Source organism: Budorcas taxicolor, chromosome 6 (genome assembly GCF_023091745.1).
Source record: "Budorcas taxicolor isolate Tak-1 chromosome 6, Takin1.1, whole genome shotgun sequence".
NCBI lineage: Eukaryota > Metazoa > Chordata > Mammalia > Artiodactyla > Bovidae > Budorcas > Budorcas taxicolor.
The window spans coordinates 88384948-88405083 of NC_068915.1; the positions used below are offsets into that span (position 1 = coordinate 88384948).

Below are 20136 nucleotides of genomic sequence, written 5' to 3' on the forward strand. Positions count from 1 at the left end.
TTAAACCAAAACCAAAAGTTACCTCAAGATGTTTGTAAACACCTCCTGAAAGACCTTTGTTTTGGCAAATCTGGAAGCTATGTACTAAAACCAAACCAGTGATTAAGCAAGAATACATCAAAATATATTCAGCAAGTCTGTAGTGATCAAGTCACTTCAACATCAGAATGAGTGATTCAGTCAAGCATCAGAACAGGGACCCAAATAATTCACAAACAGAAAGTGCCAGTGCTGCTATATGTATATGCAGGTAACACATGATGTAGACCTTTCCTAATGCATGTTTCACAATATGTTCCACCTTAACCACCAGACTATGTTGAATTAATGTGGGACTAGTAGCATTTGGACAATCCTGACATTACTTTCTTGTGAGAGTAACATTAATTCACATATCTGTAGTTACATTATCTTTTGCAAGCTGTTTGAAACCTTCACTTGAAAGGTTTGAAACTACTCCACTAAAATATTAGTCTTCTTTAGAGGGATTACTAACTAACGTTAAGTCTATCTTTTAGTCATCTTCTACTACTCTCATACGCATTCTCTCAAAGTTGGTGTGTGAAAGCAACGCTGCAACTTCTGCCCCTCCATTCAAGATGGACTCAACTTTCAAATAAGAGTATTCATAAAGCATAATATAGCACAGATGTGAATGTCTGTACATAGAGTATATGGAAGCAAGCATATGTGAGCGTGTTATATGAACATCTGTATAACAACATACTGATATAACTGGCAACAGCAAAATCTTTACAAATAAATAGATGACAATGACATCTAGGGGACTTTCTAGACAGCCTAACATTCATAAATACGCATAACAATTAGACAAGCACACACACACACACACACACACAAAACTTAAAAGTGCTTAAAGAAAAATATTTGCTTACTAAAAAAAATCAGAATGCTAAAACTATCCCGAAAAACAAATGAAGTAAAATACAAGCATTCAAACATACATCTATACACATCCTGAATTCAATGTTTAAATACCAATGACAGACATTCTGTCTACTGAATTTTTACTTTGATGAAGCAAAGCTAGCTGGACTAATCTCACTGAATTTCAACTGCCTAGCATATTGAAGGTGCTCAATAAATTCTGGAGTGAAATTATAGGATTCAATACAGCCAACAGGTCTAATGTCTCCAAAACCTCTTAGCGAATGGAGAATGTTACATTTATTAATTCAAATAACTTACATATTTAGCTAAACTTTTCTGTCTCTAGGTCAAATTATATTTATGTCCCAAGAGTAACTCCCAGGGGCTTCCCAGGTGGCACAGTGGTAAAGAATCTGCCTGCCAATATCAATCATTTTATATCAATCATCCTGGCAAAGACTAGAAAAAGACAAGTGGAATGCTTTCCTGTTTTGCCTGGGTCCGTTGGGACACTGTTTCCTTGTATACAGCTGAGACTCTCTCTGGCTGTTTTTTGCTAATGATTAGAATACCAGGTGCCTCATGAAATGATGGAGAAGGTGATGACAACCCACTCTAGTATTTTGCCTAGAAAATCCCATGGACAGAGGAGCCTGGTAGGCTACAGTCCACGGGGTCGCAAAGAGTCAGACACGACTGAGCGACTTCACTTTCTTTCTTTCAAGATACTGCGGGTTCTATTCCTGGGTAAGGGAGATTCCCCTGGAGTAGGAAATGAGAACCCACTCCAGTGTTCTTGCCTGGAAAATTCCATGAACAGAGAAACCTGACAGGCTACAGTCTATGGGGTCGAGAGTCGGACATGACTGAGGGGTGCGCGTGCACACACACACACATATATATGAGTAACTCCAAGTCTTCTTAGTGAAAAATGTCACCAGTATTATACTAACTATATAGATATAGAATTTAGAAATTCATGGAAGACTTACTGATATAACATATGAAGGATATGCATTACATAAGCCAATATATTTCACAGAATAAAAAGAAATATAGCAGGACACTATCAAAAGAGTTTACTTTGCAGAGCTTTTATATCATTACTAAAAATAAAATTTTTAAATAAATAGCAAGTGGACTTCCCCTGTTTAGATGAAAATGTACCATTTACCACTAGCCCATAATGGTGACAAATCAAAAAGAAACAACAACGTCCCTGTGACTTTTTCAAGATTATTAAAACCCCTCCAAATCTCAAGATAAATACAAATGCAAGAAATAGTTCCATAATAAACCTACTTAATATGTTTAATCAAATCCTTAATGTAGTTACACCCGAAAAAGTTCAGCCAAATCCTCAACCCACTGAGTATCTAAGGAACCACAGAGATGTAGGGCTTTTAGCTTACATATTACAACCTGTAAAATAAAGTACAGATGAAGCTAGACACTATGGATCTAGCTGACACAGGAACAAGACTGGGCAAGTTACTATTCTTAAAAATGTAAATATTTTTATTTTCAAAACACTGGTACTTTTAAAGGCAAAAATGTATCAAATGCTATACCCTGAAGAAAGTATTTTGAACTTGATTAAAATTAAAAGAAATACTTATAAAATTTTTTCATTTCTAAAGCAATTCTTAAAGAAAACTACTAAACATGGTTCAAAGAGAATAAAACCAGAATATATAGTAATTGAGTATCTGACCTCTCATATGTTTTGTTTTCGTATTTTAAAAGCTTATATAATATCTCAGGTTTATATGCATCGCACTTGGACACACAAACTTGGAAACACTCCCCCCTCCCCCCAAAAATAAAAGTTTGGAGAACTTTTTTTTCTTCTTGATCTTTCTAAGTACTATGATCCATTATTACATATGACTCAGAGGAAGAACATCAAAGTTCTAAAATTATAATCATGTCTCAGCAAAAATAATATAAGCAAAAAAAAAAAGGTATTTATGTAGGCTGCCTATCACCTGTAGGTGGCCATTTTCCTGAATATTAGTTAAGGTGGGCAAAAGGAACAGAAACACTTTGACTACTTTGGTTTGGAGAAAAAAATCACTGACCAGATTATCTAGATAATTTAAATAACTATTCTATTAAAGCCATTACTATAGAGAGCTGAGAAGCAATGATACAAGTTGAAATCAATCTTTTTCTGTTGTACTATCAGTTTAAGAAACTTACAGTACTCAAGACTGATGATCACTTAAAAATGCACATTAAATACATGTGGGTATATACAATAAACAATCACAATTTAAAAGGTAAACCACAGCATTACAAGAATTATTCTGCACTAATTCACTAATGATGCTGATTTTAAGTTTTCTCTTTATTAAGACTTAAATAAAAGTACCTTGCAAAATGTATGATTCAAAAGACCAAGTTATATTCAAAGACAGAAAAAAAAAAGGAATTCAGTGTTTAATGTAAATAACCAGAAATCTACATAAAATTCCAGATGCTCAATAAATAAGTCATAATGATAAAAATTATGGAAAAAAATATGGTGATAAACTTCAAATGGCTTAGTATTAGATACAATAATAAAATTATCACTGTGGTATATAGATGAACTTCATTATTCATTATTAGACATTTACACAATGAGTTAACTCATTAAAATTTTCTAGGAAGCTCATTGTATAAAATATGCCATATGAGGTACTTTAGAAAATGGTACATTTAGCTTCAGAGTTAGGAAGTTTATTCTTTTTAATCTTTTACTATTAGCATTAGGTCATCAAGAGTACTTTTTTAAAAAATACTTATTTGGCTGTGCCAGGTCTTAGTTGTAGCATGCAGGATCTTTAGCTATGATATGCAAACTCTTAGTTGTGCCATGTGGGATCTAGTTCCCTGACCAGGTATCGAACCTGGGGCTCCCTGCATTAACAACAGTCTTAGCCACGGGACCATCAGGGACGTCCCCATTATGAGTATTTTTAATATTTGAAAAGAAGAATATTTCATTACTAGTTGGAAATTTTTCACTTCTAGTCTGCCAATACTTGACAAATACTCATTTAAATAAAGTAACATGAAAAAAAGACAAAATTACTCACTTAGTATGGTTTAATGTGACAGGTATATAGGAATCAAATTAACAGAGAGAAAATTAGGACAAACAATTAAAATTACAGAGAGTAAATAACCTCTGCAACTAACTAGTAACTATGAACAAGTTAGGTAACGTAAAATTTTACCATGACATTAAACACTTTTAGTGCTTTAGTGGGAATAATGAAAAGTCAACTTTTAAGGTAGTATTAGAAAAATTTACACTTAAGGCACAAAACTATGCCCAAGTAGGTTTTTCCCAGAAAATAAACAGACTTCTAAAATCCATTATATGCTGAAATTTAAAGTGACCAAAGAAAATGTCAGATGAATTTACTGAAATCTATAAGGTATGCTTCTTTTAAAATTCAAAGCAAAAGTTTTAAAAAGCAAATAAAAATGTCCTCCTACAACTTTATAAATAGACTTGTTTAATCTGAACTACTAACAGTCATGTGACCACTGCTAATTACAGAAGTTCCTCAATAAAAATATACATCACTATTTCTAAGTGAATAATTTACCATACCATTTCTAAGGAAACTCACTAATAGTATCAAAATTAAAAAAAGAAAAGAGGAAAAGAATGGAAATTAACCAGAGAATTCAACTCAGACAATAAACTCTTAAGGAGAGGGGGAAAGAGTATGTTGGCAGGTGTCTGCCAAGGAGCTAGATAACACAATAGAATCAGTTTTCATTCTGCAGAACAACCATGAGACTTGCTGCAATGTCAGCTCCAAGCACACACTGAGGGACTCCAGAAAATGCTCATTGATCATGCAGCACTTTATAATGCGCATAGGCTTTTTTCTCCTGTTAACCCCGCCTGGCTTCCCTTTGCAGTTTATTCTCCTAAGCCCTCTCCCCATAACAAATTCTTTTCCTGAAGACAGTAAAATATTTAATAAATTATCTTAACAGTCTAAGTATTAGGAATATCACTCCTCATCATTAAATCATCATAAAAATTAGCCAGTTTTTTTTAATAAGGAGGGAAAAACCCTACAGACCCCAAAATAAGAAAATGAGTTAAATATTTATATCTATAAATAAAAATATTTTATGGTATACTATATCCAAGGCCAAAACCAATTATAGTTTCACTTTGACATGTATTTCCTTGCACTGATTTATATGCAAATAGGTTCTGTAACACTGACACAAGGAGGAAAAAAGAGAAAATACAATTCAAATTTTCATGACTCAAAATGCAGATTTTTGTGAGCTCTCAAGCACTGGTGCCTTAAATTTTACAGTCTTTTAATTTTTAATTAAATAATTTATTTTATAATAATCAAAGTAACATGAAAAACCTAGAACCAGAATGTACCAGCTAAATTAGGCAATTAGATTGATATATATGCTTAATTTTACCCTAGAAACTACAATAAGCAGCTGTTTTTAATAGTTAACTACAAGCAAGAGTTGTGGGCTTAGATATGTAAATGAATTCTAAGACATATGATACTAAACCTACTCAAAGCTGCTTTGCAGACCCCACCTTCTAATGAGTTAATCTAAAGGTCACCACCAGCACAAGGCTTTTTATTAAGTCCAAAGCCCTTTCCTTCTTTCTTTTTTCCCCCTATCAAACATATATCTACAATTTACACAACATTAAGTTTAAACAAATTAATTCTAGACTTATTTAGTAATCGTGTGAACTAGACTGCCACATTCTCACACGGAATAAGGTCTGACCGTATCTTGCTTTATGCTCTGCCTCTCTTTGCTCTCTCCTCTAATCTATTCATCTGTAAAATAATTCCGGCAGATAAGATTTCTTTGTTCAGATTTCAACTTTCATTTCATTTACAAACCTAGCCCTACCTCAAGAATGTCTTCTAGAACATATGCTTCCATTTCAGCCGCTGTCTCCACCATGTTTTATCAAACTGCCATGTTTCTTACTGCACTATGATTAGATCATTGCCAGCAGGAACACTCCTCTGTGTCAGCAAGGGAACAGGAAATGGAATGTTCTATTACATGCCTAAAGCAGCTTAGCTGTTCACTAGCCAGGCATCTACCAAAAGAGCAGGGGGTGACTCACTGTGTATTTTTTAAAGATACAGAAGCTCTATTCCAAAGCAAACTTCAGTCAAGTAATTTCCACAGACAAAATAGATACAGTCTCTTATGTTTTACCATTTCAAATTTTACAATTTCAGAATTTCAAAAAATAAATAATAATGTATTTTTTAAAAAGCTTAAACACGTCTGGCTTCCTGGTTGAACAAAAGAGGTTGAAGTGGGTTACGTAGCAATTTATCCTTAGTAAAGCCTTGTAGTGAGATTAATGGCTATATTAAATACACAAAGAGGGAGGCAAGGTGATATCAAATTAGGAATTTGTTACATCAGGCATATGCATTATATAATAAATATAGGAGTGGACTTGCAGGTGTTAAAATAATAATTTAATGTAGCTTTTTAATGGTAATCTGGTATTCTATAAACTAATTGCTTGGAAATATCAAAGAGAAATGAGATTAATATTCAACAGATTCACAATCATTGAAGCAAGCCATAACACATCAAGATTATATGCTTCTTCTAGAAATGCCTTTAACTTTATTTACTAACCAAAGAAATGGCCTCTCCCTCCCTCGTAATAAATACTACAAAAGATTAAAATATTTCAGATGCATCAAATTTAGAAACACTGGTTCTGGATCATTAAATAGCAAATATGGGTGACTCATGGCAGAGCTAATTTTTTATTATATTTACCACTGTAATAGACCCTCAGTTCAGTGAAACTATTGAGCTGACCAGAAAGTTTGCTTGGGGCTTTCCATATCTTACAGAAAAACTCAGAACTTTTTGGTCAACCCAATACTCTGTCAAATTTCTTCCTTATATAATCTAGAATATAGAAAACACAATGGGAAAGGAAAAATGTTTTATGCTCTGTTCTGTAGTATTAACAAAATAACCCTGCACTTTAAGAGTGCCATACAAACTGAACTTGAAGCAATCACTCAATTAGATTAACAACTTTAATTGTAACTCTAAGGTGAACAGTTCCTCTAGTCTAAATTTTTCTAACCTAACTAAAGAAAGTGAATCTTTTTAAAGAGAAGGAAAAAGGAAAAAATTAGAGGGAGTTATTATTAACACATATGGTCAACTCTAAGAGATGATATGAATGGCCTTTCCAGTAATGTCTCCTCAAAGTGATGTTATTTTTTAGTATAAACACCTTGTAATTTTCTTGGGCCTTAGTTTATTCATTTGTAAAATGTGATAACATTAACTCAACAATGGATTGTTGGGCATCCCTGATGACTCAGTGGTAAAAAGTCCACCTGTCAAAGCAGGAGACATGCACTCGATCCCTGGTCCAGGAGGGTCCCACATGCCGCAGAGCAACTAAGCCTGTGTACCACAACTACTGAGCCTGTGCTCTTAGAGCCCAGGACCCAGAACTACTGAAGCCTATGCACCCGAGAGCCTGTGCTCTGCAACAAGAGAAACCAGTGGAACGAGAAGCCTGTGCAGGCAACTAGAGAGCAGCCCCCACTGGCAGCAACTAGAGAAAAGCCCACACAGCCAAAAATAAATAAATCTTTAAAACAAACAAAAAACAAAAATGTACTGTCTACTGTATATCAGAAACTATCCTAGGTACAATAAACAAGACAGATAAAATTTCTTCTAAACAGGTATATATGAAGATTCAATGAGATAAAGTATCTAACTCCTCAGTTTCTGATTATTTAGAAGATATTTTTATTGTGTCAGGCAATATACAAATCACTATTTTTTTAAACAAACAAGTTATTTAACCTTCACAATACCCTGCTGCTGCTGCTAAGTCGCTTCAGTCGTGTCCGACTCTGTGCGACCCCATAGATGGCAGCCCACCAGGCTCCTCCGTCCCTGGGATTCTCCAGGCAAGAATACTGGAGCAGGTTGCCATTTCCTTCTCCAATGAATGAAAGTGAGAAGTGAAAATGAAGTCGCTCAGTCGTGCCCAACTCTCAGTGACCCCATGGACTGCAGCCTGCCAGGCTCCTCTGTCCATGGGATTTTCGAGTACTGGAGTGGGGTGCCATTGCCTTCTCCGCACAATACCCTAGGTGATAATAATTGAAACTAATAACATTAATAACTACCTTGTGCTTCCTAATGTGATAAACTATTTTAAGCATTTTGTATATACTAACTCATTAAATCTCAATAAAAGAAAGGCAGGAACTATTATTATCTCCATTCTGGAAACTGAGGTACAGAGAAGTTAAGCAACTTTCCCAACTTACTCTCAACTAAATTAACAAGCTAAGACTTCAACCCAGGTAACTGGCTCCAGAGTTTGTCCTCTGAACCATCTACTATACTTCCTCCAGATGATATGGTCCTCATTTTACAGATAAGAAAATCAAGTTGCACACAGTACACAGTTATAAAGCATAGGTGGAATTCAAACCCAGAACAGTCTGACTCCAAAGGATGTGTGAAATTAATGGAAAACAAATGATATTAAAAACATTATCCCAAGATCATATATAGTGCTTACATTTCTGTTTGGAAGCTTCTCAAACAAAATAATGTCCAGTGTAGAGACACAGCTTATGAAGAACTAGAAAACTGGCTCTCACTATTTCCCTACTTCCAGTTCAGTCTGTTCCTTACCTCAAATAAATTGCCTCATCCTTAGATTAAGGGAAGCCAACAACAAAGTTTCTTTCTCAAACCTTTTTCCAACAGAAGCAAGTAATGACAGATTTGAATTCAAGGAACTCAACGTTAAAACAGTCTTATTTCCCATAAGGTAAGAATAGGCTTTCTAACTTTGACAAATCATCAGGCCCCTAAGGTTCAAGTCAATCAAACCATTCACTGTCTCTTTCTCCTCTGCTCTAGGACAATACAGTGCTGCTCTTAAGCTTTTCTGACCTTTACTGTTTTCGCTAATAAAGATGTCATTATACCTTTCTTACAGAATTATAGATATTTATATATCATGTATCATGTCTCTCCCTTACAGATCACAAGCTTGATGAAAGCAGGCAACGCTTTGTTTGCCAATGTATACCCAGAGCCAGCAGTCTCTGGCAGAGAGCAAGGACTTAAGTATTTGTTGATTAAATTAACAAATGCATGAATAAAGGAATCATCTGATATCCAGTTATGCATCCTAATCCCTTTATCTTATTTATTTTTGGCTATGGTGGGTTTTCATTGCTATGTGTGGGCTTTCTCTATAGTTGTAGTCAGCGAAGGCTACTCTCTGTTGCGGTGCACAGGCTTCTCTTGTTGCAGAGCGTGGCCTCTAGGGCAAGTGGGTTTAGCAGCTGCGGCATATCCGCGGCAGGTGGAATCATCCAAGACTAGGGATTGAACTTGTGTCCTCTGCATTGGCAGGTGAATTCTTAACCACTGGACCACCAGGGAAGCTCAACCAATCCCTTTTAAATGATTGCTACCACTAAGAATTACTTGTTCTGTGATTATTATCTTTAGGCCATTGAAATAAGATCTCAGAAATACTGAATTTAAACATAATCTACTTTTGAGACTTTCTGTAATTCTTTGTTATACAGCAAAGTAATAATTTCTTCTAAATTTTATTTTCTGGTTCTTTTGTTAATATGAGGACCTATGCCACAGCACAGGTTACTTTGGGAGAAAGGGTGTGTGAAAGGAGATTCATATACATCTGCTGTAAGATCCTACAACCTAATAGTAAGCTAACTTCCTTCTAGTTCAATCACAGCTTGAAGGCAAAAAAACCTGTTTCCCCATTTGCCTAAAATGGATTTTAAAATCTTTAATTTTCACCTAGGGCAAAAGCATTAAAGTATAATAATAGTTAACCTACTAACAGTTATGCAAACAAACACAAACTAACAAATGTTACTTAAATCATAAAGGAGAATAATTAACACAATAAGCTCCAAATGTCCAAAGTGAAGAGAAAAGCTTCTCATAAAAAGTAGAGGAAAATGACAGAAGAGGCTCAATAAATAGCAAGACTAAATAAAGGAATCTTCTAAAATTTACAGTTTTATTTAGGCCCAGCACTTATTTCTTTGAACAAGGAAAAAGAAAACCACACACACACATACACACACACAGAGAAATTTGTTAACAAGCAAGCAACCCTATTTTGTGTGGTTTTGTTCCTCCACATAAAACACTGTGGTTTTTTCCAATCAAATCTTCCTTGTAAAGTTCTGCTCCCATAAAAAAAAATTTTTTTTCTATTTAGGAAATGGCAAGACTTTTTCAAAATCCACATTTTTAAACAAAACAAAGACACTTAATTGGCTGCAGCAGAAATATAATTATTTCACCCATCTACATAAAAACAAACTCCTAGAAAAAGAAAATCTGAACCAATCTCACCTCTTAAAATGTATGAAATGTAGTCATTACATCTCTATTTTTCTCTTTTCTACTTTATTTCAGCAGAAGTGTAAAATAGCCTGGACCAAGCATAACTGACATACATACATTAAAAAGTTAAATAGAATTTAAATTAAAAGGCTAACAAAATCTAGTCAAATTTCTGATAGTCTATATACATTACTGAAATAACTATATGTAACTATCTCTATAAATTTACCTTTTATTTCTCCTAAAACAATCATGCTACAATATGACTGGGGCTTTCTGATATATCTAATACACCACAGTAATATTCTTTTCTTTAAACTATGGTTTTTATCTACAGAGCAATGCACAAACATAGAAAACATTCCTGTATAAAAGACAATATAGGGAGAAATAAACCTATCTCTCACCAACCCCTAAAAGGCACAACTTGTGTATTCTTCCAGAAATAACCTATATATATGAAGCATATCTTAGTGCAAGAATTTTTTTTTATAAAAACAGAAGGATATCATACATACTTTCCTACATCTCCATTTAAAAATGTAATATTCCATAATTGTTTCTGATTAGTGTATGTATATCTCTCTCTGATTTTGATAGTTATTCAAATTTCACTAATAAAATCCTGTACTATAATCAGTTCCCCTTTGATGGGAATTTGTGGAAATGGCAACCCACTCCAATATTCTTGCCTGGAGAATCCCATGGACAGAGGAGCTTGGTGGGCTACATACAGTCCATGGGTCGCAAAGAGTTAGACACAACTGAGCGACTTCACTTTCACTTTCACTGTGTTGCTCCAACATTTTGTAATACTGCAATGAATATGCCCAACGAAAGGGCACACATACTCTGCATATACTTGAATATAACTGTACAGTAAATTTCTTGATGGAAACATGGATTTAAAACTATGCCATTGCTGAACTCTCAAACTACTGGGGTGGTACATTCCTCTGTCAGTCAATCAGTCATGTCCAACTCTTTGCTACCCCATGGATTGCAGCCCACCAGGCTCCTCCGTCCATGGAATTCTCCATGCAAGAATACTGGAGTGGGTAGCCATTCCCTTCTCCAGGGGATCTTTCCGACTCACAGATCAAATTGGAATCTCCTGCATTGCTGGCAGATCCTTTACCATCTGAGCCACATTCCTTTAGGACCTATTAAAACATAACTTTGGGGTCAGTAGTATATTTGGCTGACTCTGGTTGAGTATTCTCTTAGTCATCATATTCTCTCATGTACAGTTAAGGGAAATTAAAATGTTAAAGTAACCTAAAATGAGTTCAGACTAGTAAAATCAAGGGAAACACAAGCTGAATTCCATTACTTCTGTAAGTTGCTTGGTATTAAAAGAGTAAATGGCGGGTTGCCCACTATTTTATGCACCGTTCTGACACTCTCCCCTGGAAGAAAACATGTACAAAGATTAAGACGGAGGCATGACTAAGAGGAAGTTGTTAAGGATGATATTCATGTGTCTCTGCTCTCTCTGCCCTATGCCTCAGTATGGTTTAAAAACTTTTGCACTAGCAAATGATGATATACAGTGTGGGATAGTGTCATAACCAACTTGACAATTTATTAATTACAAAATAACAATAAATCTCTGGCTTAAAAAAAAAAAACCTGATGTTTGACTCTTTGACATAAATCATAGCAAGATACTCAACCCACATCCCAGAGTAATGGAACTAAAAACAAAAATAAATAAATGGGATCTTATTAAACTTAAAAGCTTTTGCACAGCAAAGGAAACCATAAACAGGATGAAATGCAATCCTCAGAATGGGAGAAAATAATTGCAAATGAAGCAACTGACAAAAGATTAACCTATAAAATATACAAGCAGCTCAGGCAGATGAACATCAGAAAAACAAACAACCCAATCAAAAAACAGGCAGAAGACCTAAACAGACATCGCTCCAAAGAAGACATACAGATGGCTAATAAACATGTGAAAAGATGCTCAGCATCACTCATTATTAGAGAAATGCAAATCAAAACTGCAATGAGATATCACCTCACAATGGTCAGAATGGCCACCATCAAAAAATCCACAAACAATAAATGCTGGAGAGGATGTAAAGAAAAGGGAACTCTCTGTATTGTTGGTGGGAATGTAAATTGATACAGCCACTATGGAGAACAGTATGGATATTTCTTAAAGAAAAAGAACTAAGAATAAAACTACCATATGACCCAGCAATCCCACTGTTTGGCAAATACCCTGAGAAAGCCACAACTGTAAAAGACACATGTACCCCAATGTTCAGTGCAGAACTATCTATAATACCCAGGACATGGAAGCAACCAAGATGTCCATTGACAGATGAATGGATAAGGAAGTTGCGGTACATATGGACCATGGAATACTACTCAGCCATAAAAATGGACATATCTGAATCAGTTCTAGTGAGATGCATACACCTAGAGGCTGTTACACAGAGTGAAATCAGAAAAAGAAATATTGTACATTAATGGATATGTGTAATTTAGAAAAATGGTACTGATGAACCTATTTGTAGGGCAACAATAGAGTTGCAGACATAAAGGAGAGACTTTCAACACAGAGCAGGAAGGAGAGAGTGGGACAAATTCAAAGAGTAGCGTTGAAACATATACATTACCATGTGTAAAACAGACAGCTAGTGGGAATTGCTGTATGATGGAGGAAGCTCAATTTGCTGCTCTGTGACCACCTAGAGGGGTGGGATGGGGAGGGAGGTTCATGAAGGAGGGGATATATGTAAACCCATGGCTGATTCATGTTTATGTATGGCAAAAAACCAACACAACATTGTAAAGCAGTTATCCTTCAGTTTTAAAAAAAAAACAACTTTATGTTGGGACTTCCTTGGCACCCAGTGGTTAAGAATTCACCTGCCAATGCAGGGCCCACAGGTTTGATCCATGGTCTGGGAACTATGATCCTACATAGAGCACAACTGAGCCTGTGCTCTAGAGCCCATGCTCTGCAACGAGAGAAGTCACCTCAGTGAGAAGCCTGCACACTGCAGCTAGAGAGTAGGCGCGACTTGCCACAACCAGAGAAAGCCCTGCACAGCAACGAAGAGCCTGGGCTCTGCAACAGACACAGTGCAACCAAAAAGAAAATAAATAAAATTATAAAAAAATAAAACTGACAAATTATCTCATTTTCTAAAAATTCTATTACTGTTAAATACAAATCTCATCTAGGTTTAATAGATTCTTTACCTTAGTAAGTTGTGAAGTTTCTGTCAGAATTTAGTATTATAAGGATTCTGCATATAATAATTCTGTATAATTCTTTGGGTATGTTCTTACTAAACTAATAAAATAGTGTTAGTCTGCCTTCCACATTTAGTTCAAACTATTCCTTTTAAAAGCATAAAATTCTAAAGTAATCCTTCCATCATTATTGGGAAAAAAATTGAATGCAAACTAAGAAAAAGATGGTTTTTTATTAACACAAACAGCATTTAACAGCTTCTCTCACAGTCTCCTCACATATATCCCAGGTCTAATTTTGATGATAATATTTTAAAATAAGGGTGACTAAAACTTCACCAGAACCTCCAAAATAAATGTTAACAGTTGGACAGGTTTTTAGATACGTGAGGAACAGCTAAAAGGCTTAGGTAACAAAGAATTAAGTAAGGATATATAAAATTATACTCTCATACATAAAATCATGCAAAGACCATGCAGTAGTATATTCTAAACATGACAAAGAGTATTTATTTCTTAAATAAAATTTTTCTCAAGTCTAACATGATAAAAAGGCTCCAGTAAACTTTTTTGGGAAGACCATTATAACTATCATTCATTTATACAAATATTTACTGAGTGTTTACTAGATGACAGGCTTTATACTACACAGTGGATATAGAATGACAAAGTTACTGTACCTTCAACAGTCTATTATTTAGAAAAACTTGATCCTGATTCTTCATAAAGTTTAAAATCAAATCTTCAATGATTTTTTTCCACCTTCTCTGATAAATAGTTCCTTTCCATTTTTCTTTAATAAATAAAACTCAAAACTCCACTCAGAACAGTACAAAAAGTATTATTATACTTAAACAACTATTTCATCCAGATGTAAATTCCATCCAGAACAGAACTGAATACAAGCACAATCTTGTCCAAATATAAGTGATACACTAAGCAAAGTAAAAACAAAGCAGCTTTCCCTCCTTTCACATCTGCAATTACAGTTGTGCCTGCTGGACACCTGCATTTCTTGTCTCTACCCATGATGGGTCACATCATGAATTCATTCTTTCCTAGTATTTCACAATAGGGTCTAGCGATTAACATTTTCACTTTCATATAAAATTGATATGATATTTATTGTTTTTAGAGAATGTTCACCTCCCAAATTTGTCTGTACAACATTTCAAAAAGAAAAAAACCAGCACATATATAATGGGAATAAGTTCTATGTTTTGGGGTTTTGTTTCAAATAGGCTAAATCTATTGACAGTAAAGCACTCTCAATTTGGTAAGCAATACATTAAATATCCTATATTTAAAAGAAGTATCTACTTGCAAAATAAATACCATCCCCCCCCGCCCCGCCCCCCGCCCCACACACACACACAGGGCCTACCTCCCTACCACCACTCCACAGACACAGTGGTGGAAAGAGGAGAGGATGAGGACAAAACATAAATAACAACAAATGACAAGCCCAAACCCAATTTTCTGAGTCACCATATCTACTACCTTTCTAAAGGACAACTGTTCTACTCCAGGGGACATAACAAACAGTTCCAGGTCACTTACAATAGTATCAAAGGCATGGAAGATAATCAGGATGTAAAACCTATCCAGGCAACCTTGCAATCTCATCTCTCTCCCTGGTTGCTTGACGGTCTGGAGTTGCTGGCAACAAGCTCCCATCAGTCTGCTTTGTCATGATGCCTGTTACCGCTCTGCTGTTCCTGGCCTATCTATTCACAGCAAATCTCGAAAGGTCTGCCTGCACGCAACTGCTGCAAGTACTCTTTCACATTCATAATCCAACTCCCAAGAAACGTATTGCATTCAATTGTCTATGTTCTCAAAAAACTAGCCCAAAAATTGCAAAGCAAGGTCCCTTTTCCACTAACCTGATACTGACTAGAGATAGAGAATCTTCAGGGGTCTTCACAAAAGGAAAATCTCAGAGCATAAATGTGACATTCTAAAGTTTCCAAGGTGGATCTATAGACAGGATCCCAATACAAGCACCCTCATACATACACACATATATACTTATATATATGTGTGTGTGTGTGTGTGTGTATATATATATATATATATATATATATATATACACATATAAAAAAATACTGATTTCATTCACTGTAACTGTGACTCTTTGGTCATCAGGAGGATATCCCACAACATAGCTATGTTAGAAGTAATGTTACCATTACTTCCAACTTCTCTCACAAATTTCAAATATTTAGTTTTACTACCAAATCGCCAACAAAAACTAATACAATATAAGTAAATGGAAGTTAATATTTACAACTTTTATGTGTGTAACAGATAAACATTAGCATATTTTATGAAATTACTGCTAAGTTTTATGAAAGCAAACTTAACCCACATTCATAATATTCCCTCACCAATCGGCAATTTTCATCCTCTTCAAGAACATATATCATAACATCTCTCTGTGAAAGTAATAGTTTAAATGGTAGCCACTGAAAAACTAATAGCTTACAAAGTGTTTAAAAGTGTAACAGAATTGCCAAATATATTATGCTCAGGTAAACTATTCCCTGATTTCCAGTATAATGCTTCTTTTTAAAAGTACTTCTCATAAAATATTTTAAGAGTATATATTTGCATAACTTGATTTTTTTTTTTTTTTAGCACTTCAGCTTGCATAGAAAACTATGTGTAATTTAAGTAGAATCATTATAATGTACATAGATCTTAGGGTCTTTTGTATTTTACACTTTCAATACTTAAAGACATATAATAGCATAAGATTTTATGATTTTTAAAATCAAATACGAAAAACATACAATTAGAAATACGCTTCCCAAAATATGTTTCTGATGCAACAACTCCTAAAATTAGGCTTTCAAAAAACATTTTACCTATGTACAGGACAAACAGGATGCCAACCTATCTTTAAGTTGAAGTGGTTATCAAAATAAAATTAATTCCTTCACTCAATAAGCATTGTCCAGTCAGGGAAATAAGACCCATCTTTGGAAGGATAACAAAGGCCATTTCTATTCCCATCTTTCAACTCTTCCAGTTCTTCCAGAAGATAATCATGTCTCCAGTGGCTAGCTCTCCCTGATCACATGACTTCCTTCTTATGGACAAACCATGCTTCTAATTCCAGTCTTCAGTATGTCAGAGAAAATGTCATTTTATTTAGGGCCATTGGTGGGAAGGACTCAAAATTTTCTAATACATCTAAATTTTTAACAAACTTTTTTTTTAAAAAAGAATCATGGAAATGAGTCCAGAATTGACATACAAAATCAAGAGGGAAAGTCAGTGAAGAAATACTTATGCATCTTACATAAAAATATTCATATATTCTACGCAGCTTCCCAATTTCCTGGAATTAATTTCATGTGTCCAGTATTTCTACCTCACATAGTTTCTAAAAACTATGTGGTCCTGTAATGTTACTTTATAAATAAAAGTATTATTATCTAACTAGGTAAATGTAACACATCTGCAATGTTTTCAATATTATAAATATGATGCAGGAAAGTGGGATTTTTAAAAATTCTAAGGCTGCAAAGGCACAAGATGAACAGTTAAGTCTTTTTGTTACTTGCCTGCAATAAAATAGCAATACATTGTTACACTGTTAACTGATTTGTAGTGTGGTTACAAGCTTAACTTTAATATCTGTTCAGTTTCTGTTACTTGTTTCTTGATTTATTAATTTTTATGTGTTATCTATTGACTGCCCACTGAAGAAATGAACACTGACTCTTCCTTTGTTGCCCTCTATCTCCCACTTTTAAGGGTTATAACATTTTTTTATTATGAAAGTTTATAACTATACTCCTTAACTATTTCACAACTATAATTAAGTCTATTTTATATATTTTCTAGGTTGATTCTAAAAACTAAAAATTAACTGCATTTATGACTAGGTAAATACTAATCCCTGAAGGAAATGCATTTTTATATTATTTCGACATTACTGGTTGAATGAGAAGTGTCCATGTAGTCTAAGAATTTTCTTCTAGTTCTCTTTAGTTCTTTTTGAAGGTCCATGATTGCCAATGTAGCTACCATTTTCCTCCCTTGACACTTCCCTACCACCATATCATCTATCTTGGATTATATTTTCCATTGTATAATAATATCTCAAATATATTTATATAAGATACATCATTTTTTCTAAGGGTAAAAATTTACTTGTCTTCACATGATAAATAGTATAGTTAAGTATAAAAAATTTAGGTGCAAATCTATTTTTCCCTAAATGGTGAAAATACTGCTTGTCTTCAAGCATTCAGCATGGCTGCTAAGATTTCAGTTATTTGATTTTCCATTTTTTATTCCCGCTCTCTGGCAGTAACTGAGAATTTTCTTTTTATCCTTAGCATTCTGAAATTTTACCAGATGTGTCTAGATGTAGGCCTTTTTTCATTCATCCTGCGTGGTACTAGATGGGCTCCTTTAATCTGAAATTTGTTATCTTTCTTCGGCTCATGAAATTTCAATTATTTCTTTCAATATTTTTCTCCTTCCCACTTCCTGTACTTTTTCTAGAACTAATGTTTACAGATGTGAAAACTTTGTGATATATTTTCCACACCTCTCCATTTTTCCAGATCTTTTTTCCTTTTGCTTCATATCTAGAGTTCTTCGTCTTTAGTGCAAAATCAATAACTCAGTCTTGATTAATGCTAAATTGTTATTTAACCCACTCATTAACATTTATCATTGTAATTTTCAAAATCTTTTCTGGTTCTCTGTCACTTTTTCAGTGAAACTCTGATTAATCATTGCAACATGTTCTTAAATCTTAGTAAAATATGTATTACATTTTTTTTTCTTTGAAGTTTTCTTCGGAATTTTATCTGAGGTCAGGTGTTCTTTCATTCCTCTTAATCGTCTTCCATCTTGATTCTCCTCAATTGTTTGTTTATATTGGCTTATAAAAGATTACTTTTGGCTTTCTCTGATGTTGTTCAGACTTGTTTTTGCAAATGGTGTCTCACTTAAATGGGAGTGTGATACTATTTAAGTAGTCAGGGCATACAGATAAGCAGGCACCCCAGAAAGGTACCTAAACAAGAAGTCAAGCTTGCTGGGATCCACCAAAAGTGCTTTTCTCTGAAGAAGCAAGCTTCAGTGCCTCTGCTACTCTCTCAGATTCCAAGATCTCAGATGTCCTACTGAACTGTTAGTCTTACTTTCTTAAAAGAGAACAGTTCTTAGACTTTAGGCCTGAGGGCAGGCACCACTGCCACCAGAGCTGTTTAGACTGGAGGAAGAGGAGGATGGAGGTCCAACTAACCCAGCACTCTGGAAAGTAACTCTTTAAAAAATTCCTGATTATTACCCAATTACTACTGTTCTCTGTACTTGTTGACTCCAAGCCTGGAGCCTTTCCAAGGTTCCCCTAGGAAAACCTGAGCTTACCTCTGATATCTTGAGTTCCAGTTTCCTTTGAGATTTTGCTGTCAATGCGATCCCGTGAACTTTCTATCTTCTTCAAAATTTCTGGTCCTCTGATGGTACCTGTAGTGGACTGTGAACTGTAATTTTACTATTCAACATGCTTTATCCCCGGCCCACTTTTCTAGTAACATAATCCCTCATGTCTGTGGGGAAAATACTCAATGTGATTTGGGTAGAGGTGAGTCTTCCCAGCCACCACTGGCTAGAATATCCCAGCCCCCTCTCCTTTGGCAGCCATCTTTGCCTAGCTGAAAATAAAACTAATTCAAGAAGAAAAGGGAGACTAAAAATGTTGTGAGAAAACCAGTACTGATAATATTATTCAAATCTGGGTTTATCTATGTCTAAAGTTGGATCTTCTTCCCTTCTTCCCCACACACATCTGAGCACACACCAAGTTAAAAGAGCTAATGAGGTCCTTCTGCTCCTCTTTAAGGTAGTTTGATCAATGTACTAACATCTGTTTCTTGCTTTTCAAAACTGTGGTTTAGTTCAATCTTTAAATAACCTAACTGGGATGCTGGGAACAAAGAAAGCTAAAGGAATGCAATCAATGCACGATATTTAAGAGAAAAGACAAAAACTGTAAAATAAGCCAGAAGAAGTCAAATTAAAATTTACAGTTTGGCTTTAAACATAGAATGAGGAAATAGCTATAAATATTAAGTACATCTTATCATTCCCTAAGACATCTGTCATACCTATAGGGGAAAAAAAGGCAGATACAAAAACCAGTTATCTCTCAACAAGTTTTTCCCCTGAGTTAAGATTCCAATGATTTCAAAAAGAACAAGGAAGGAAAATTTTGGGTAGTGATTTAAAATGTTCTAATCTATTATATCCCCAAAGAAAATCCTTTGAAAGGTTATATAGTGTCAATTTCTGGAAGAAAAATTATTTATCTTTGACATGATTATTTGGGGACATGTATGGAAGGAGTTGTTTACTTTTTAATTTCAGAGATGATCAAAAGCACAGAAGGTCATTGATCTCAATGGATGAAAGATGAAATCTGGTACTCTTCAGCTAATATAAATAATCCAAGGTTCAAAGACCTATGCCTCAAAAGTTTATCCTACTGAAAAATCTGCAAAATATTGTATGAATATATTTAAGTACATGTGAGGGGGCATAGGTCCACAGTTTTCATGAGAATCTAACTAAAAT

The 20136-nt window shown here is 34.7% G+C and overlaps 1 protein-coding gene across 2 annotated transcripts in view; it reads right to left on the reverse strand.

Annotated features, from left to right (window-relative positions):
* The window catches only part of ANKRD17 (ankyrin repeat domain 17), a 167422-nt gene that overhangs the window by 125759 nt on the left and 21527 nt on the right, over positions 1-20136 (reverse strand). Inside the window, exon 1 of one of the 2 annotated variants that reach the window (XM_052641728.1) lies at positions 5803-5915. The exons of the other annotated variant lie outside the window; for it this stretch is intronic. Coding sequence (XP_052497688.1) covers positions 5803-5856 — 54 coding nt within the window. The 5' untranslated portion in view covers positions 5857-5915. Of the gene's footprint in view, positions 1-5802; positions 5916-20136 lie in introns of those variants that run through there. 2 annotated transcript variants of the gene reach the window in all.